General features: G+C 39.7%; 1 protein-coding gene across 2 annotated transcripts in view; it reads right to left on the bottom strand.

Moving 5' to 3' along the window:
- The window catches only part of NR1H4 (nuclear receptor subfamily 1 group H member 4), a 75,490-nt gene that overhangs the window by 41,365 nt on the left and 11,478 nt on the right, over positions 1–22,647 (bottom strand). For both annotated transcript variants that reach the window (XM_059081969.2, XM_067008322.1), the window contains exons 2-4: positions 17,575–17,715; positions 16,783–16,917; positions 1,346–1,711 (exon numbers count right to left, since the gene is read on the bottom strand). In XM_059081969.2, coding sequence (XP_058937952.1) covers positions 1,346–1,711; positions 16,783–16,861 — 445 coding nt within the window. In that variant the 5' untranslated portion in view covers positions 16,862–16,917; positions 17,575–17,715. The remainder of the gene's footprint in view (positions 1–1,345; positions 1,712–16,782; positions 16,918–17,574; positions 17,716–22,647) is intronic.

The raw sequence follows: 22,647 nt of genomic DNA, 5'->3' as shown, positions 1-22,647 counted from the left end.
CTTCTCTCTAGCTGCAACGAGTGGGAGCCACTCTTCATCGCGGTGCGCGGGCCTCTCACTGTTGCTGCCTCTCCCGTTGCGGAGCACAGGCTCCAGACGCGCAGGCTCAGTAGTTGTGGCTCACAGGCCTAGTGGCTCCGCGGCATGTGGGATCTTCCTAGACCAGGGCTCAAACCCGTGTCCCCTGCATTGGCAGGCAGATTCTCAACCACTGCACCACCAGGGAAGCCCCTAGAGCCATTCTTATGTGGCTGGGTCCTCTGTTTATTTTTATGGCAATCACTGGCATCTGGGAACACCAAACTGGCTCACCATTCAACAGATTCTGCTCCGGGGACAGTTCTTTATCAGCTTTCAAAGTCCTGGAAGCTAACAGAGGGCCTAATACATAGTAGGCATCCCATAAATATTTGTTGAAAGAACAAATGCAAAAATAAATAGATGAACCTACTAGTCCACTATGTTCTTTCCTCTGAAATTTTACAAACTTATCATCTGTGTCCTTATCGGGAGAATGATCACATAGGGCTTTATACTGAGTCATTTTCATGTTTCATGTGTTATACTTTATCCATCCTAAATGGATTGCAATTTCATGGATTTCCCCTACAGCATTGCTCACAGATCTATTTTCCTGCTAAGTGAAATATTTCTTGAATATAGGCTATCATTACCTCCTTTTTGTTTTCTTTTGTTTGTTTTTCTTCCTCTGTCTCTTTCTCAATTAACTAGAGTACATGAAAATGTATGTTAAAATATTTATTGAATAAAATCTTATTCTCCTTGACCTTAATTTTAAAAGAGATGAGTTCAGCAATTTCTCTTTCTTTTAAAAAACAACACAAACAAACAAAACCCACAATCATGGGCTTCCCTGGTGGCGCAGTGGTTGAGAGTCCGCCTGCCAAAGTGAGGGACGCGGGTTTGTGCCCCAGTCTGGGAGGATCCCACATGCCGCGGAGCGGCTGGGCCCGTGAGCCATGGCCGCTGAGCCTGCGCGTCCGGAGCCTGTGCTCCGCAACGGGAGAGGCCACAACAGTGAGAGGCCCGTATAACACACACAAAAACAAAACAAAACAAAACCCACAATCATAAATTCCTTCTAACTATGTGTGAGGTTGTGAATAGGAAAAAGTTTACTTATATCTAAGATAAATACTCTAATAAGCTTTCCCTAGAAACCTATGACATCCCAATGAAGGAGAAGATGTAGAAAGAAGTAGGAGCAGAGGAGGAGAAAATGGGAAGTTATTTGGGAAAAGGGAAGAATCCAGTTTGAGGGATTTCAACAACCAGTAGAGAAAAACTTTAATAAGGAAAAAATTGCCAACCAAAAGAGGCTTACCTTTGCACCCCTCACAGGTCAGTGCATTATAGTGGTAACCAGATGCTCTGTCTCCACAAACAACACATAGCTCATCCCCTTTTATTCTCCCTGCTGATGCACCCAGTCGGGCCTTCTTTGTCACAGGAATCTCCACTACCTCAGTCTCTTCCTGGTAGAGAGTCTCAGCAGGCATTCGCCTGAGTTCATATATCCCAGGAGAGTACCACTCTTCAGGCTGCTGGGGATAGAAACCCAGGTTGGAATAATAGGAAGATGAGGAAATCTGTGGTTGAACTTGGGGAAACTGAATGTTGTTGTATTGTGAGTATGGTTCCACTTCTAGATTCTGTCCCAGAGGACCTGCTGCTTGTTCTGTTAGTACACCTGAACAAAAGTGATAACAAAACTGGAATTAATGTCATCATTCTATAAATAAGAGAGGCAGTTTAGCATATGGTTAGGAGTACAAGCTCTAAGGAAAGATTTAAATATTTGAATATTTATGTTAAAATTTTAATATAAAATTAAATTTTTATAGTAAAAGAACTGTTGACAGATTAAATGACAAAATTAAAAGCTCAGAAAGATATTTGCAACATAGAGGACAGACAAAACACTCATATCATTCATATGTAAAGAGCATTTACAAACCAATAAGAAAACATTCAACATGGAGAAAAGGAAAACAAACAAGAATGTTTAAAAGAAAAAGAAAACAAGGAATGTTTAAAAGGCAAAGAAAAAAAGGAAAGTTAAAAAAACTATTCAACATGGAAAACATTCAACAATCCACAGAAAACAAAGATAAAGAACAGGCATATATACAAATCCTATCTCTTGTCATTTCTGTCTTACAAAATCCTATAAAGTGGGTAACAGTATTATCCCCGCTAAAAATTGAGTAATCAGAGGCACAGAGTAATTAGGTAACTTTATTCCTACACACCTAAGTAGCTGAGATTTGGACTTTGAGTCTGACTTCAAAGCCCATGTGCTGAATTGCTCCTCTCTGGGATAATTTCAAATGTGTGATGCTTTAAAGCTTTTCTCTTCCTCCCTCTGTACTTGAGTTTGTTAGTCCCTTCAATGCCTCCGCTTTCAGGTAACCTATAGCTAGGCCTGCAAGACTCTGCATGATCTTACCCTTTCTTTCTTTTCCAGCCATTTCCCATGTTCCGACTTCCATATTCCTTAAATATGCCTTGCTGCTTCCAGACTCAGGACCTTTCCCACATGCTGCTTCCTGAGCCTGGAACTTTCCTCAACAACCAGCCCCTCCAAGAACATTATCTCACTATTCTCCACTTATCTCTAAATTTCCCTTTAAGTATAGCTTCTCTTGGGAAGTCTTCCCTAAACCTAGGTCCCTGGGTGTCTGAACCCAGTTGTATAGTACTTATCTACCCTTCATGGGCCTCCCTTTACCTATCTGTAAAGAGAAGACTCCATGCTGCACGATGTTATAGTTCTTCTTTATGTCTAAAACCTCTGTAAGTGTATGACCAACAGTTTATGGGCATTAGAATTCAGGGCCTTTCTATAACGCAAAGTGGAAAATAAGTATGCTAAATGTTTGTTGAAAAAAATGCTTTCTGCATTGATACAGGAAATCACTGATGGAACACAAAGGATACAATATTCGTGCAAAATCAATTTTGTTTCTTTTATGCCCAACTTATCCATATAAAACCAGCATTGAGTCAGTATATCTGACAGTCAAAAAATTTTGGCAATGGGGCTTTGTCTTATGACTGCAAAATGGAAAAATATAAAAATATGGAATTATTACAGAAAAAAGAGAAGCTAAAATATGAGCAAAATCTTGATCTATTTAATAACTAAATATGGTTAAAATTTCTGGAGTGAATACAATTGAAAAGAGCTAAAAGCATTAAAATCATTAGTTTCACCTAGATTTTATCCTCCAACCCATCTTACCCTCACTCAACTTCCCATCCCCACTCCCAGCCCCAGTTTCTCTCCATCTACAGGTCTAGTAAAGTAAAGCAACTTTCCTGAAGTCACATAATCAATTAACGACAGAATCTGGATTCCATAAAATCTAAGGAAATGTGTAGTTGTTTTCTCCTCACAAGACAATTCCAAGATCTCTGAACATTATTTCAAATCTTTTAATAATCAAGAGACACAATGGAGTCCCAACTCAAGTCAAATCATGTTATCAGTATCTGGAATCATCTCAATTAAAATGGAATGCTTTCACAAAGACATCAATTCTACCGTATGAAAACAACACAAAACGGGGTAAGAATATGAGATCAGTACACAATATTATTAAATAATGCCTCTATTCCCAAAGCACATCCACTTCTAGTATTTCACAGTGTTCCCACCACATTTCCACAGAGTAGAGACAATAAATATACAGGCAACTTACAATAAAAAACCCCAGCATGGACAACATTCTCCAAAATGGTGAGACAAGAATAACTTCCATGAACTGACTGTGAGACCTTGAACAACTGCCTAACATTTTTCTGTTTCTGCTGTAAAATGGGGCTACTAACACCCAGCCTTGCTATCTCATAGGGTAATTCTGAGTATAAGACACAGTTTCTGAGAAAAAGTTTTGATAAGTGGAGTGCCATAAAAAGACATGTTTGTTTCCTAAAGAACCTAGCAAAATCTTGATTGTAATGATAGTTAATTAGTAAATATGAATACACATCAGTCTGTTTTGATGCTATAAGTTATAGGATACTTCTTTCACTTATAAATATATTGAACACTTACAATTTGCTTGACACTGTCCTAGGTTCTGAGGACACAACAGTGAACAAGACAGAGAGAAAACAGATAGAAGAGGCCCCAGACTTTCTCTTGTTTGTGTGTTTGGGGTGGGGAGGGGTGGGAGTATGTCAAGGGCTGGGATAAAACCAAGTAAACAAATACAGAATTTTCTGACAGAGCATAAGATGTGGAGAGGGCAAAGGTAGGTCAACTTTAGAGGGTACTTTCGGAAAAGGTAAATTCATTTCTATTTTAATACAATTTATGAGTGATTTTTAAAAGAATCAGTTTATCAAGAAATAGGAAAATTTGGATTTCTTTATAACAGAAATTCTCCATGGGAGTTTAGGGAAGAGTTCTTAAATGCGAACACTTGAACAGACTCCAGGAGAGGCTGAGACCCCCTGTAAAGGGAAGCAACAGTTTTCAGGGTAGAGTTTGGCAGCATTTAATAGTTTCTCTAAAGGAGTACCATCAAAGGGAAATTTCTGAGATGCAAACATTCTATACCTTTCAACACGGTAGCCTCTAACCATATGGAATATTGAACATTTGAAACACGGCTAGTAATAATGAGGAAATGAATTTTTCATTTTATGTAACTTTAAAGAATTAAAATCGAAAAGTAAATGGCTACATGTGGCTAATGACAGCCATATCCAACAGCGCAGCTCTAAGGAGTTTGTGACCAGAACCACTCTGTACCCAAATGGGAGAATCAGGTTCATGTACAAAGGATGGCACTTCTTCATAAACCCACAGTTAGTTTCTGATGAGCCCGATAAAGGGTTCAGATTATATCCAGTTTTTCAGCCCTGGCACAATGCTGATTCTAGTAAATGTTTCATGAATGTTTGTTGAAATGTTTCATGAATGGAAAAATTGCCTTCTCGGCCTTCCTTTATTTCCCAATCCATGGTTTCTTAACAGATGATATGAATTGGTTTATGAAGTTGTGTATTCTTGCCGTTCCTGGTGCCAGGCCTTCGTGATGTTGGTGCCTCTCCCCACCTGGTGTGTCAACCCATCACCTCCTCTGTGAGGCCTAGTCCCAGTTTTCCTAGGTAGAATTAACCTCTCCTACCCTCTGTACACACTTCTACTGCAGCACTCAGGAGCATGTACCATCATTTTTGTTGGTTTACAGGCTTATCCTTCATGCTATATCATTTGAGGTGGTAGGACATACTCGTTACAAGCGCTTCTGTGTAGACAAATCTGGATTCAGTTCGCCTGCAAGTTGCCAGATGTATGAACTTGGGAAAGACATTGAACTTCTTTAAGCTTCTGTTCCTTCCTCTATAAAGCCGGGATAATATAATACACTAATTATGTATAAAATAGATAACTAATGAGAACCTACTGTATAGCACAGGGAACTCTACTCAATGCTCTGTGGTGACCTAAATGGGAAGGAAATCCAAAAAAGGAGGGGCTATATGCATACATATAGCTGATTCACTGCTGTACAGCAGAAACTAACACAACATTGTAAAGCAGCTATACTTCAATAAAAATTTGTTATAAAAAGCTGGGATAATATAGTAATTGAAACAAAATATAGTATCTAGATGAAAGGTTGCAATAAAGATAAACTAAGACAAAGAATGTAAACTGCATAGTGCCTAAGCATAAACACTCAATACATTTTTGTTGTGGTGGTTAGTCTGTGAACTCCTGGGGAATACATTAGATTACTATATATTACATTCCCTTTTCTCCTTCATTCCTGGCACCTTACAAAAAGCCTGACACGGTGTAAATCTTTAATAAATGTTCATTAAATTGAAATGATGGAAAATTTACTTCCACAGCCTTCCAACTAATTTCCATCTCTAAATACAGTGTCAGGGGCTTCCCTGGTGGTGCAGTGGTTAAGAATCCACCTGCCAATGCAAGGGACACAGGTTTGAACCCCGGTCCGGGAAGATCCCACATGCCGCGGAGCAAATAAGCCCGCGCACCACAACTACAGAGCCGGCTCTCTAGAGCCCGCGAGCCACAACTACTGAGCCTGCATGCCACAGCTACTGAAGCCTGCTCACCTAGAGCCCGTGCTCCGCAACAAGAGAAGCCACCGCAAGGAGAAGCCCACACACCGTAAGGAAGAGTAGCCCCCCCCGCTCGCCGCAACTAGAGAAAGCCTGCACGCAGCAACGAAGACCCAATGCAGCCAAAATAAATAAATTTATTTTTAAAAAAAATACAGTGTCAGTCATTTTTAAACAACACAGTTAAACAAAATAACGTGCTGCCAAGTCTAAAACCAGAAATATGTTCAAAATTGTAATTATTATAAAAATGATTCAAGTTTCTCTTTTAGCTGGAAATTCAAAAGATATGATTCTATTCTGAAAAAATATTAAAATAGACAACATCCTATTATACTGTTTATGTTTTAATTATAATCTATATTTTACTTCAGAGAAGACAAAGCGGGCTTAAAGGTAAACTCTACTTATCTGATTTTCCATTGACTATTGGTAGAAATCTACTGTGCAACTAGTTCAGTAAATTAATGTTTTTTGATCTCTTTTTATTTTTCTCATCACAACGCATAGTTTGAAATAAATCTTATATCATTACTCCATACACAGTTATACATATGTATAAATAGTTGAAACAAAATTTCCGTGAAATAACACTTATCCTTACGTCTTGATGAGCACTCTGACATTTCTATTGTACTTCTATTCTATTCTAAATTTTTAATGCTGGTCACAAGTCACAAAATAGATATCATGACCCACTGGGATCTGAGACTTGCCATTTTAAAAACACTGCATGAAATCATGTACTTTCAAAGGTTTTTTCAAGTGTCCAAGGCATTAATGCTAGAACTGCTTAGTGTTTAACTTGGAAGAATGGTGCTAATTTTACACACTATCCAGTGAAGAATTATAGGAAAAACACACTTAGATTTAGTCTCAGTGAGATACACACCTGCCTGGAACCCTATAGAAATCACACCACCCCAGCTTCTCACTTCAGTCTTCTGGTTCTGACTGAGCCATCTTTGACAGATCTGTTACTGGAATCTCAAGCAAAAGTGCCCCATGTTTCCTCGGTCCAGTGGCAGAAGCCCCACCACCAGCATCTGCAAACCTCCGCCTACCTTTAGCAGGCTTCATGCTCATAATTTCCATGGCAAATCCCAACGACGTGCAGCTGTGACAAGGACTAATTTGACCTGGATTTTCTAACTCCGGAAGCTGCATTACCATTCTTAGCTTACTCACAGCAACTGAAAATGAGACTAGGTAAGGAGTGACAGAGGCCAGAGGTTGTGGGGTTTACTGATTAACTTCATTACCGAGCAGAATATTTGTAAATGTTTATGAGAAAAGTCCTCGATGCCAAATTACCTAGTAAGCTGGAAACCAGTCTCTTAGATAAACATTTTGGGGGAGCGTGTTCCAATTTAGGAATTTTTAGAGGACAGATTTTTGTTCAGTGGCTCTAAAAGTGGATTTGGGGGTCAAATGCCATGTTCTATGTCTTGACATTTGTTCCTCTCGAAAGGATGCAGATTGGTATAATTTTGTAATGTCAGGAAGCATTAAAGCATAATACTTAACAGCATGAGGTAAACTAATCTGGGTTTATATCCACTGTTATGGGTAAAAGTGTGTCCCCTCCTAATCCCATAGGACTGGTGTCCTTATACAAATGGGAAATTTGTATTTCAGAGACAGAAACTCATAGAGAAAAGACAATGTGAAGATACACACAAGGAAAAAGTCAACTACAAGCCAGGAAGAGAGGCCAGGAACAGATCCTTTCCTCTCAGCCTTCAGAAAGAACCCACCCAGCTAACACCTTGATTTTGGACTTCTAGCCTCCAGAATGGTAAAACAATACATTTCTGTCATTTAAGCCACTCAGTCTGTGGTATTTTATTACAGCAGCCTTAGCAAACTAATACATGTAGGCACTCCCTTGGCACTCACTAGCTCTGTGGACCATGGACAAATTCCTGAATGTGTTAGTTGCTGCTATATAACAAAGTGAATCAGCTATACATATACATATATCCGCATAACCCCTCCCTCTTGCATCTCCTTCCCACCCTCCCTATCCCAACCCTCTAGGTGGTCACAAAGCACAAGCTGATCTCCCTGTGCTATGCGGCTGCTTCCCACAAGCTGTCTATTTTACATTTGGTAGTGTATATACGTCCGTGCCACTCTCTCACTTCGTCTCAGCTTACCCTTCCTCCTCCCCGTGTCCTCAAGTCCATTCTCTATGTCTGTGTCTCTATTCCTGTCCTGCCCCTAGCTGAACCATTTTCTGCCTCAATTTCCTCATCTGTAAAATGGGACTGATAATCATGCAACCTCATAGAGTTATTATGAGGATTAAATAAAAGAATATTTATTAAATGTTCAGCAGAGTGTGTGGCTACCCACCATTATTCTACTGATATCATAATTATTTAGCCTTGGACTCTTGTTGTAGGGTGGCTTGCTTCCTAAGCAGGAATAATTTCTGCAGCATAACTTGTGGATACCAAGCTTGTGACTGTCGGGTATTTTTTGGAAGGGAGGGCTTCAGAATAGGACTCAGTAGGTCCAGGGTTGAGCTTAGGGATAACGCAATCAGACACACTGTATCACCTTAGGACAGTCTCTCAGCTTCTGCAGACCTCATCTGTCTACATCAACAGATGGTAAAACAGAGATAATAATTCCTGCTCTACTTCCCTCATGGACCTGTTGTGAAGATAAAATAACGTAATAAGTGTGAAAGCAGTTTTAAAAGGCAAATGTGATCTATATAAACGTGATAATCACTGCTAAGCCATTTCTACAGCCTTTACGGGTTTACAAGGTGGTTCTACATGCATTATCTCATGTGATCCTCACTTGCACCCTTTGAGGAAGGTATAATTTATGATGCCCACTATCTTTTACCCTATTTTACAGACATGGAAGGTCAACTCAGTGAAGTTAAATGATTTGTCTAAAGTCACCCAGCTATTAAGGGATGTAGCGAAGGCTTTAACCAAGGTCTTCTCACTCAAAACCTCGCGGTGGAAAAACTAAAGCACACTTGCCCTAATTGCCAAGAAAAAGGAAAGAGTGATGGTTCCTAGGTGTATTTCAGCTTGGATTGCTCAGCCAAGAATCACCATTTGCAAAGCTCTTCTCAATCCTCAGTTTACTTCTGACCTCATTCTCCCCTCCTCACAACCCAAGAGCTATACTTGCCTCGAGGGACTCCAAGCTGGAAAAGCTACCCAAAGGCTAAGAACCAGGACAAACTATCTCTGAATTTTATATTTCAAGAATTCTCCACTGAGTTTTTCACTGGTCAAACAGATGAGCCTGTCTGTTGCCCTCAGGAACTTCAATACTAAAAAAGAAATGAGCAGGATAATTTAGCTGATCCAGGAAACCCTTGTTGCTGAGTGAAATTCACACAGGAAGTCCTCATAATAACACTGATTGAATCCCTTCGTGTCTTTTGCAGTGAGGACCAACTGCTTCATGCTATTTTTTTTTTCCCAAGGTACATTTTTCCCCTACAGGTCTGTGCTGTTTGAAACAGTAGCCGCTAACCATATATGGCTACTTAAATTTAAGTTAATTTAAATTATGTAAAATTAGAATCAGTTCCTCGGTTACACTAGTCCCATTTTAAGTGATCAGTAGCCACGTGTAGTTAGTGGTTACTGCATTAGACAAAGTAAATCTAGAATATTTTTATCACCACAGAAAGTTCTATTGGACAGCACTGTTGTAGACAGTACTTGGGGCAATGTGAATAAAATGCCAGTCACAGGGCTTCCCTGGTGGTGCAGTGGTTGAGACTCTGCCTGCCGATGCAGGGGACACGGGTTCGTGCCCCGGTCCGGGAAGATCCCACATGCTGCGGAGCGGCTGGGCCCGTGAGCCATGGCCGCTGAGCCTGGGCGTCCGGAGCCTGTGCTCCACAATGGGAGAGGCCACAACAGTGAGAGGCCCGCAAAAAAAAAAAAAAAAAAAAAATGCCAGTCACGGCAAGGAGGGGCATTAGATATGATGCTATAAAAAATAAGGAAATCCCAGAGCAAATGCTGGCGATGCTTTTCTGAGAACTATCCCTGAGAATAGACTTGGCTAACAGACTTTGAGTGAAATAATCTCACTGGAAAGACCTTCTCCACTGAGAAGGTGAACAGGAGTGTTCTCTTAACCTGAATCCGTAATCATCCAATTCCGATTCCTTGCCCTGACTATACTTTGATTGTCTATTTACTAACTATGGAAATTCAGCAGATTCTTTAACATCTTTAAATCTCCATTTTCTCAGCAGTAAAAGGGGAATAGTAATGGTATCTACCTTATAGGAGTGTTATGAGAATTCATATTAATGGCAAATAGTTACAGAGTACTTACAATGTGCCATGCATTCTTCTGAGAATTCTATTAAATAAGACAAGTAACTTGCACGAAGTTAAAGAATTTGCCTAAGACCACATGCCGGTAAATGGCAGAGATGGGATTGAATGAGAGTCCACTAACAAATGTAAAATGTGCTTAGCGTGATGCCTGACATATAGAAAGCACTCAAGAAGTGGTAGCTGTTATGATCACAATTTTTCTAATCACTGTAAATGTATAAATTTGCAGTCTGTTTTCAAAGTCAACCTTTCTCAGTTTGGTTATTCTGAGAGCCCCTGAGACCTGTTTCTTAGCCTGCAAGGTTGAGAGCCAGGCTTTGGATGGCAATGGATTTGCCCACTAGCTGGCCAACATGTACCTCATTGCATGCATTTTCCAAACTATACATGCCCTATCTAAAAGAAGCAGTAATTTATGTTGTAATAAGGAAAGGCTCTTCTGATATTTCTTTTCCTTCTCCCATTTCTTAACCTCACTAACAAGAGCACCAGATCTGAGAATCCTGGGAGAGCAAAAACCAAAGCCACGGGGAATTAGTAAAAAATCCTAGAGACTCCTTCAATCTGTGGAAGAGATATGGATAAGAAATGGTAGTGACAAAATATTTAAATTATGCTAAAGCAACGTTCCATTTTGTCTGAGACAGTGGTATCTTTCCATCTTCTGGAAACTTTTGACTACATTCACTTGTGTTAAACTCAGTGAGATGGAAAAAGACTTGAAATCAAATGTCAGAAATATTACACAACACTGCATCTCAAGACCTTTAATTGTATTTTAAAACATCCAGCTGATTCTGTAACATCTGAAAGATTCTTTTAATTTAAGCAAAAGACATAGGCAAGAACCAGATTCCAATAAAAATAAAGCTACTCAGAGAAAATGAGCATCAACAGCTGAGAAGAGCGTAACGTGGTGAGAAGCAGCTAAAGGGAATGAAGTGTGGGTGAATAGGGTTCTATAGAATCTGCCCTCCTGCCCCTTGCTAGGCCTCATTCAGAATGGGGCTTTGGAAAGACTACTAGAAACGATAATAAAAATTATACAAAAACGTGGATTCCTTAGCTGTTGTTAGTAATGCTGTAATGCCAAGGTGAGATAGAACATGTGTTGTTTTCTTAGAGCACCCAGAAATTTAGTTCCATATTGTTGGCTTTTGCTGGCTCCTTGAAAATTCTTAGCACTCAACAATGATAAGATTAACAGAACTTCCTCCCTTTAATAAGTAGAGTGGTGTTTATCATTCTAACAATTTAAATAATAACAACTACATTTCAAACCCTGGAGTAGCGATACTGCTGTATGATGCCTTGAGATTTACAGAACACTTTCCACACAGCCATTCAATCCTCCAACAAACTGTGAAGTGAATGTCATTATTATTCCCATTTTACAGGAGAGAAAACTGAAGTTCAGAGAGTCTCAGTTGCCTCTGAGACTTTATTTCTTTCAATCTCATTGCTTATTTCCATTCACATTCATTGTACGTTTCCCAGAATCACCAAGCTAAAGGAACTGGACCCGTCGTACTGGAAACATTTGGTATGGGAACATAAGATTGTACCTTTTCTTGCTTATTCTGTGCTATTATTAGAATGCTTTTCTATTTACTGAGTCTTTAAAATTCTGTGATTTTTTTCCTTTAGTTCTTAAACCGCAATTTGCTAAAAGGATACATAGATTTTAATGAACATGCCACATTCTACCTATTTGCTATGTTAAACCATGGGAAGCTGTGGACTTTGTCATTATTACCTTTTATTATGCACTAATTGCATAAGACCCTGCCTTCTTCATTCATCAGAGAAGTCTTTATTAACCCACTAAATTAATCTTTGACCAGGTTTCCTGGCTTTCAGGATCTCCCAAAGGAAAGCAGGCTTGTCTCTCTTAGGTCACCACGTCCTTCCATCCTGCGTTCTGCATGTGGATTGAGTTACCAATGAGCTAGATTCCCATCTGGATTTGTTAGGGGTGTGTGGCCGCAGAATAAGTTAAAGGACCTCACCAGGTGACTCCAGCCCCATCTCTGTAATTCTATTCTAAGTTTCTTTCCTTCTTTTCTACAAGGGCCAGCCTAAGAAAACAGAGCTGTAGAGCAAATCTCCACCTTTTCCCCTCACCTACCACCCCACCCAGCTTAGCTTTCCTTTAAACATTCCAATTGATTTTGGGGGGAAATCACATTAATTCTGTGTGGCAGCCCCTCTGGTGATGATGGCCATCCTTGGACCCACCTCTCATTTCAGCTGCAGCTGTAGCAGATAAATCACGTGCAAGCTCCGACTCACTTCACGTTGGCAACTCTGCTGCACCTCCCTTTGCTTTCTTCCCAGAGCTTCTCCAGTGCCCCAGGAGACCACTTGGCTTGATCCCATCGGGGGCAGCAGAAGCACAGCCCAGAAGTGCGGGAAAGTTAATGCCCCCAAGGGCGACCCTCAACCAATGGGAGCCTGAGGTCGGTTAATAACCGCCCCCATGCCCAGTGCCGCAGTGGACAATTCTCTCTGCTTCTCCCAGTGGAATCAAGCTCCCTTTCCCCACAGCGGCGATCTCCATAATTCATCTCGTCTTGGTTTTCCCTCCTTCCCTGTCTCATCACCCCAGTCCTTTGCTTCTGCTGCCTGGGATGACCTCTCACGTAAACTGCCTGCACACAAGTCGTTGCCTCCGACTCTGCTTTACAGGGTAACCATTTATACGGGTGGAGATGCTTCCCCTTCTTGAGCAAAGCCTTTAGAGAGTGAGGGGTCCACAGCCCTCTCTAGAAGCAGCTGAAAGGTCTCACTCAAGAGGTCATTAGTGTCTCCACTGCCCATTAGTGAGTGCCATCAGTATTCGTTGAGTAATCTTTATGTCACCTTCTCAATGTCTTATAAATTAAATCCCAGTGTCTTGGGATTTAATTATGGCCGTTAGAGTCACCTGCAGGAAGGGGGACCCTGGCCAGGACCACCTTGAAAGTCATGTCATGTCAGGTGAGTACCACTGGGTCCAAGTCACCCCTTCCTGACACGAAAACTGTAGCAATTTGTGGCCTCAAATGCGAATTCTAGGTTGTCCTAGAATTTCCAGCCTAATAATCTCCATTTACCAGCACTGATTAATGGAAATATGGGGTCCAGAGCCAGTTCTCTAGACTCTTTCAACTTGCCTAAATAAAAACGAGAAGACAAGGCCCTTCCAAGTCATTCTAGGCTTTGGGCCTTTGCATTTGCTATGTCTTCCACCTAGAATGTTCTCTTTGGCTCTGTCTTTCTCAGCTCAGTTGTCAACTCCCCAGAGGCCTCCCCTGACCACACCAGTTAGAGCAGCCTCATTCTTCCAGTCACTGTGACATCACCCTGTTTTGTTGTTTCCATAGCGTTTACCACTACCTGATATTATTTCATTTACTCATTCCTTTGCCTGTTTCTTTTCCTGTCTTCTTCCCTACTTTATTCCAATATCCAGCATATGGTCAGTGTTCAATGTTTGGTTGGAAGAAATTATAGCCAGCCATATACAATACAGTAAACCTCACTTGCCCTTGTTATAACAACATGATGGCTGTTTTTGATTACAGTTAGACCACTGGAAAAGAGTGCAGCTCTCTGTCTAATTGAGCCCATGAGTTAACACTTCTGAAGCTCGGGCACATCTCAAGATCTAGGAGTGGTGAGTTAGGCACCGTGGGCTACTCATCCATGAGCCACAGTCCTTTCCCTGGTGCTCCGTACCCTAAGCTCAGGGTGGGAGGTCCATCGAATCCATCAGTGTCATCAGGACATAAAAGAAGATGGGTAGGAGGATAAAGGGGTCAATATGCTCTTTGTCCTCCCCTTTGGTGGACCTTTAGCGCAGATATGTTTTCCCCTGGGGGAAAGAGGCGTGGAGAAACAAATGCTTAGACCTGGCTCTAGAACTTAATGGGGAAGAGGAAAACGAGTCCCAGTGGTCACATGGCTCTGATTAGTTTCCCAAGAGAGGTGGACCAGATGAAGATTTGAGGAAACTGCTCCAGCTGGGAATAACAGCTGTGCATTGCAGTTTATGCATCTTGTGCTATATATTCTAAGAAACCTTAAAAGAAGTGTTAGGAAACTGTATAAGATTGTGGTCCAGCAAAGGAGGGATGAGGCAAGAGCACCACTGAAAGAAAGCATGAACCACGGTGCTTCCTTAGCAATCATTTTCAGATGCTTCTAACTTGACAGCTCCTTCACGATTTTTTCTCTATCTACTCACATCTTCTTCACCTCATGACAACTGAGGTCAACTTTCAACCTGATGGGCTTGCTTAAAGTGGGCTAGTTTGTAAGAAAGATCTTACCCTTTCCTCCTGATGTATATACAAATTAGAGCTGAATGGATTTGTTTAATAATGATGACACCAGAGTTTAGATTTGGAGATCTTAACATGCAGTCGTAAAATTTCAGAGCAGGAAATGGAGTTTATATTTGAAAAAAATCATCTCAAGTGTAATTTTCTTTAGTCTGTGATATGCACCTACAGTCCTAATCATCCTATGAGTTCTGATGGGTAGATCACAAATTATAAAGATGTCCATACGTTGATTTTTTTAAGGACCCATAGAAGGGTAGGTCAGAAACAAATGGTCAAGTGTCCAGACATGGAGGTAGGTGTCTCACTGCCACTGACTGTATCCACAGGATGAAGAGAAGCCAACTGGAAGCAATAAGATGTAGCAAGTATGTCTGAAAACTATCATTGCATAAATAATAACTGCTGCCTTTGATGTCTCTGAGAGTTACTGATAAACATCTCTTTTTCCCCTAACCCTCTTTTCTCCTTCTCTCTATTATTTATTATTTGATTCTTATTTATCAAGTACATACTAGGATTAATAAAATACAGTCACTGTCTGTCCTTAGATACTCTTATACTGAATGGTGGCTGGTAGACATGTAAATAGATAATAAAATAATGACCCCTCCTTGGAAATGACCTGATAAACCATTGCACACTAAAGCTAATGACTGGTAGGTAATCATATAAGCTATTTTTTTTTTTTTTTTTTTTTTTTTTGTATGTGTGTAGTACATGGGCCTCTCACTGTTGTGGCCTCTCCCGCTGCGGAGCACAGGCTCCGGACGCACAGGCTCAGCGGCCATGGCTCACGGGCCCAGCCGCTCTGCAGCACGTGGGATCTTCCCGGACCGGGGCACGAACCCATGTCCCCCGCATCGGCAGGCGGACTCTCAACCACTGTGCCACCAGGGAAGCCCCCGTATAAGCTATTGATTAATGTCTCCCAGGGATTTCTGCAACCAAATAGGGGATCGTGCCTTAACACATTGAATTTTGTGAATTTCAAGTGTTTGCATTTTCACTATCATCATCAATCATGGTTGATATATTAATATAGAGTGAAAAACTGGGAGCACCCAAGCCTCCCAGCAGAGTTATAATGCAAAAGGGAATTATTTTAAGAGTGGCAGAAAGCTGCCCTGCCCCACCCAAAATATTGCCCCTGCCGGCATTTTGCTGATATTCTCAATTCAGACTCTTTTTTTTTTTTTTTGGAGTTACTTGGGCCTCTCACTGTTGTGGCCTCTCCCGTTGTGGAGCACAGGCTCCTGACGCGCAGGCTCAGCGGCCATGGCTCACGGGCCCAGCCGCTCCACGGCATGTGGGATCCTCCCGGACCGGGGCACGAACCCGTGTCTCCTGCATCGGCAGGCGGACTCTCAACCACTGCGCCACCAGGGAAGCCCCTCAGACTCTTTATAATGAGGTGTTATTTTATAAATGCATGAAGTGGAGCAATAGATCATTTTATGGTATCATCTAGTTACAGATCTACTGAAAACAACTTAGTACAATTTGTCCTCAGTACAGCTTAAATGACTAATCCTGACACTGTGCCATATTTCCCCCAGCACCAGAAGAATGGTGGAAATGAAATCTATTGCAGAGCTATAACCTAAGTAACCTCAGACTTTAATAGGTATAATATTAAACCATAAGAATCATGATTTCAGAATTTAGTACAGGCTATAATAATATTAGAATTAGCCCTAGAACAGGAATGCATTTCTACTCCCAGCTCTGTTAATTATCTAGCCTCATGGCCTTGGACAAGTCACAAAGCTCCCTGAGTCTTGCAGTCCTCATCTATAAAAAAGAAGACCATTAGGTTCAATGAATCCAAGGTCCGATTTACCTCTAACTTTGCATAGTAGCTAACATCTATTGAGTACTTGGAACAAAAAAATTTTCTGCACTCTCTGTTGGACTTAGTCAGGTTTTTTTTCTTATGTATGTCCAAACTGCAGTTTGTTTTTACTAATATTCAAATGAACTTGACAACTTACCAAATAAATTGTCAGAAAGAGAAAATTCATCTGTGGCAGGTAAGTGGGAGTGTTCAATGAGATTCATTTTCGATCCCATCCAAACTTTTCTGTTTGAGAATGTCTCTTCGTTATGGTGGTCTTCAAAAAAATCCCCTGAAAGGTAAATAAATACATAGAGTGTTTGGGGAGGGTAAGGAGGTGATTATGAAAGAGAGGGAGAGAGAAAGCAAGCTAATTTTAAAAAGCACATATGGCTCCCTTTGTAGACATTTTATCATAGCTTTTCTGTACATATCTTTCCTCAACATTTACCATTTTTACACCTCATTTGGACTTACAAATATCTAAGATATATGCTTTCAGAATAGATACTCTCTAATTTATCTGGGAAAACACCATATGTTTTCATTTGTTTCAGCACTTGGGAGATTTGGGCAAGATATGATGATGTTTTAGTTATGTCTTTATTTCTTTTACATGTAGAAAAACCAGAAACAGATATAAAAGCCTTGATTAAAATGGGATGAATTGATGATTTATTATCTTAAATTTTATTCTAAAGTTGAACAGGTCTTTGCAAAGACACAAAAGTGGTTCAAGACAACTTCCTTCCTTCCTTCTTTCTTTAGTCGAGTAGGCATCATATTAGCAGATAAAAAATTCAAAAAGTGTTCACCCAAGATCATCTTTAATTTCACCTTTTAGAGAAAATTTCAGGGGCTTGCATTTTCACTCTCATGGTCTACGTTGATCATATATTTATCTAGGGTAAAAGAAGTTATGGTAAAAAAAAAAAGTGGTAAATCTCACCAAAATGTCTGAAGTTTCATCCTGAGGATATGTCCAGAATGCATCCAAAAATCCAAGAGATGCAGTGTTCACTTCTAGCTGTATCTCTAGGTCTTGTTTTCTTTCTTTCTTCCTTCCTTCCTTCCAATGTCTCCTACCTCCCTGAAAAAGTAATGAGAAAATTTGAATAATGAAAATGTATGCTATCAGAACTTTTTTCCAAGGCTGTTTTCTGAGGATGATTTTTTAAACCTTTCATCCTATCTCCACCAAGAAATCATTTCGTTTACAAATACCTACTTATACTTGCTACTCAGAAAGAGAATACAGGGTTTTTGTTGGACAAATATTTATTTCATTAGTACTTCCCTACTATTCATGTCTCTATTTCTTTCTCCCTCACTCAGCAAAATATTCCAGCTCAAGCAGAAGTGACAGCTCAAGCAGACATCTGGCTGATGGTAAAGTAGTCCACCAGACTACATTTGCTGTGTTCATTCATTTATTCATGTTTTCAATCAACAAATATTTATTGAGGACTTATTCTGAACTAACCTCTGTGTTGGATCTTTGGAAATAAAATGGTTAAAGGAAAAAAAATCATCCAAAATCTATGACATCAAGCTTAATGAGGAATAAAGACATTAAAAAACAATCACAGGAATACATAGATGATTACGTATTAACTTGAAAGCTGTCGATGAAGGCAAAGATGAGGATGCTCTAATGCGGAGAGGCTGTGTGTGAAAAGGAGTTGAGGTAGAGAAGTAGCTGGAGGAAAGTGTGGTTTTGAGGGCAATTTTTAAAGGTAGGCAATACTAGGTCACATCTAGAATACACCAGAGAAGTTGAAGAAATGAGAGAGAGAGAGCAGCTCCTGTGAAACGATACAAGCTGTGTCCACTGTGGGAATGCAGACATATCTGGGTCCATCTGGGAACCAATGGCCTGGCCCTACCAAAGTCTACTGTCCAGTAAGCCAAGGGGCTTGTTAGGAGAAAACCCATCCTCAAGTCAGAAGGAACCAGGAACCATGATCTTCACCTCAAAGTAAAGCCTCAGTCCTTAGAGGAATGTGTAATTCTCAATGTAGTACAGTGTTTGACCAAGCCAAACTAGATTCAAGAGGCCTTCTTGCCACCCTGAGGTGAGAAGGGAAAGGGCTATAAATAAATACGAGTCTGGAAGTACTGAAGTGTAAGATAGATCTTCCAAAAGAATGCAACAAGTAGGAGAGAGCTCATTTCAACTCCACCCTCACCCTCAAACAACTCTGCCATGTATCACAGTGAAGCTTTGACTCCAAGAGGACTCCAGGCCTTTCTGCAGCAATTGTGAGACAGCAGTACCACGCCAGGTATCACCATAACCTGTGGAGATGTGCCCAGCAGAGAAACCGTGACCACTGGTTGGGAACTGCTCTCCCGCCATGGACCCAAAAAAGTAGTGGAAGAAGTGGCCAGAGTAGACCTGATTATGAAAAAACATAAAGAGACCCCAGGGCATTCCTGAAATACCTGCAGGGGGAGGAGGCCTCTGATAGGGAACTGGAGGTCCTGAGGAATAAGCCAGTAAAAGTTCAGGTGTCACTATTGATGGGACCTCATTCATACTCATAAGCTAGCTGAGAATTAGGGAAATTCAACTTTCACGATGTGCATATGAATTGTATAGGTATCTATTCAATGTGTATATTTTAATACATATATGAATTATGTACAACAATTGTGTATATGTGTCTGCATATCATATAATAAGTAGGTTGAAAAGCTCCCCCAGATTCAGGCAATTATTGTTTTAAATAGTTACCCTTATCTTTGGAGTAGAAAATTCAACAGTTTCCCATAATAATAATTTCCAGGAATCCACAAATGAGCAAAGTCAGGAATTCTTCAATTCAATCCAAAGTTATAATATTCAATCCGAAGTTACCCTCTGTCATTTAAGACCCATTTGCTCTGGTCTTTAAAAAACAATAGGAGATTTCAGCTCTGTGACTCTTACTTTGGGTTTCCCGCTGTGCTTTTTCTCACATTTGTCTTTTTTAACTTTCCATCCTAGTCACCAAGCTCCCCCATACTTCCACAGCACATTACAACTCTCTAATATTTTCCATGTATGCTCATTTTCATTCTGGATTCTTATATTTTCCTCTATATATTCATATAAACTTGGCATCTTTAATTCAAGTACCTGGCACACAATAGGCCCCTAAGAAATATTGGCTCAATCAAATGATCTGTATTAATTGTTTCTACTGCTTAGTTCTGCCAAACTCTCTGATGGTTGGCATGCTCTTCCTGGAGAAACGGCACAAGACTAGGATTTAATTCTCCTATTAGCAAAAGGGACAAAATTTGCCAGTTTATCACCTGAATGAAAGTCCAGTTCTCCTAATTCTGCGTCATTTGGGTTACTACCCCTGGTTGGAGATCCACTACATGGGTGCCCCTGCTTAGCCAATAACACAAAGACCTCCAGAACCCAGACAGTTGACCAAGTCTGCTCAAATCAGGTCTGTTGGTTTATGATTCCTGAAGGGATTTAATAAAAAGGAAACTCTTTCATTTTTGAAATGGTAACACAAGCACATGGTAAGCAATTCAAACAGTACACTGAAAAATAAGTCTTCCTTTTAGCTCTGTCATGCACTTCCCTTACCAACCGCCATAGCTGGTTTCTTGTGTTTCCTTCTGCTACTACGCTCTCTCTTAGCATAGAGGGCCCCATACCTTAAACTGGAGTCTGGCACACTATTGCCCGCAGGCCAAAGCTGGCCCACCACCTGGTTTTGTAAAGTCTGTGAGCTAAGAATGGTTTTACATTTTCAAATAGTTGGGAAAAAAATCAGAAGAAAAACATTTCATGACATGTGAAAGTTACATGAAACTCACATTTAAGTGTTTATAAATAAAATTTTATTGGCCCACAGCCACATCCATTTGTTTCTGGACTATCTATGGCTTCTTTCTCAGTGGCAGAGTTGAGTAGTTGAAACACGCACTGTATGACCCACAAAGCTGAGATTTACCATCTAGCCCTTTGCAGAAAAAGTTTAATTCCTGCCTTAAACAAATAACAGAAGAAATTTTTAAAAAATAATCAAAGTAACATCATAGGTAAACTATGAATAACTGTAATGAGTACCTTGGAGATGTAAATCAACTTAATTATATACATCTCATGACAGTAGGGTCTTCTTTACCTCTTAACAGCTCCTTCGTGGGTTTGGCAGCTTTAGCCTTAATTGCCTTCAGTGATTTAAATGAGCACCTACTATGACCCAAGCTTTTGGCAAGTGTTTCCACTTATGTTATTTCTTTCATGAGGGTTACTTCTGTGTCCTTTCTCTAATACTCTTCACCCTCTTTTTAGGGGAAGAAATGCAGTAGAAGAATAACTCCCTGAAAGTTCTAAGGAAGGTCTTAGCTTTGGAGTCTTTTTTCCCCATTTGAATTCTCCCTTTCATATAAGGAGTCATTTTATAGGTTCAGAATAAGCAATGGGTATTCTCTACTCTAGTGGCCTTTGAATTTTTTTCATTTTCCCCCTAAACGAAGTTTTAAAAAACACTATGCTCCCTCAACACATTTTTGGGTTGACATCTAAAGTTTTTCACTGAAAAATAAAATAGTTGCAAAAAACATAATTTCTGACATATTGCAAAAATTGGTATTTTTACATAGCATTACATTACTCAGATCTATTTAATTAAATCTAAATACCACAGCAACTTAATATCCTTCTTCATCCTTCTAAGAAATACAAGAAAATGTTCTTTCAAATTTGGAAAAATTTTTAACCATTCCTGTCCTTTTTTGAGTTCCCATTTCATTCTACTTCACTGCAGAATTTTACCCTAATATAGCACATTTTAATGGTTGAATGTCTATTATTGATCATTCTATCATACTTTTCTATGACTAAATTTTGTATATAAATTTGGATTTTAAAAATTTCTAATGACTTTAAGATTTTAAGTGTTTAGATAAAAATTTTTCTGGATTAAGTTTATTATTTGCTATTATTATTAATGCTTATTAGACTTTCTCTACAAATAGGGTGGTTCACTCTCTCCCATGCCACAGCACGAGTGGAGAAAGCAGTTTGGTATGGAGGAAAGAGCGTTCAGACAGAAGACAGGATTGTTGGGCAACAGCCCTAGCCAGCGCTGGCAGAGCACACGCACTAGGGGAAGAACAGCTTTTTAGAAATACAAATAAAGGTTCTGATTAAATAATGAACTTTGAGCAACTGCAGACAGAGAGCCTAAGAATTCTCTGGAGTTAGTAATAAAAGCCCAGCTAGCAGGAAGTCATCATTTCTATTCAGGTGAATTCATGTATGTGTTAACACACAAAGTATTAAGTTTGGAATCAGAGCAGATAAAGAAAAATACCTTCTCTAACTTCCTGCGCTGTTTTCCTGAAAATTTATTAAAATTTCTTTTCCAAATGAAAGTATTTTTAAAATAAAAGGGTCATTGCAGAAAATTCAGACAATACAGAAAAGCATTTACAAAATGCCAGGTGGCATTCTGTAATTTTGCTCCAATTTACACTCCCACCAGCAGTGGATAAGAATGCCTGTCTCACCACAACTTCATTGGCGTTACCTACTCCCACTTTCAACAATCTTTTCTAATTTGCCAGTGATAAATCCTATCTCACTGTATTAAATTGCATTTCCTTGAATATGAGTGAAATTGAAAAAAAAATTTATATTGTCTATATGTGATAGTTTCTTTCCATTTTTTATGTCCTTTGCCATTTTTCTATGGAAGTGTTCTTTTTTTTTAAATTGACTTAGAGGAGTTCTTTGTATATTGAATGTATTAGCATTCTGGTATATTTACTACAAACATTTTCATTTGTCTTTTAATTATCTTTACTTGAAAAGATTTGCATTGTATGTAGTTAAATATATTAGATTTTTTTAAGCTTATTTTTATTGCTTTTTATTTTTAGTTTTTAGTACAGGGTGAATTTTGTCAGAATTGCTTGTTGAGTACTTTACCCCTTTCCCATTGATTTATAATTTTTCTTTTATTGAGACTGAATTTAGTTTTCCATTGATCATACAGTTACATCTGTT

The sequence above is a fragment of the Kogia breviceps genome, chromosome 12, assembly GCF_026419965.1.
Source record: "Kogia breviceps isolate mKogBre1 chromosome 12, mKogBre1 haplotype 1, whole genome shotgun sequence".
Lineage (NCBI taxonomy): Eukaryota > Metazoa > Chordata > Mammalia > Artiodactyla > Physeteridae > Kogia > Kogia breviceps.
The sequence above is the reverse complement of the archived record's forward strand: the minus strand, read 5'-3'. Positions and strand labels throughout refer to the sequence as shown.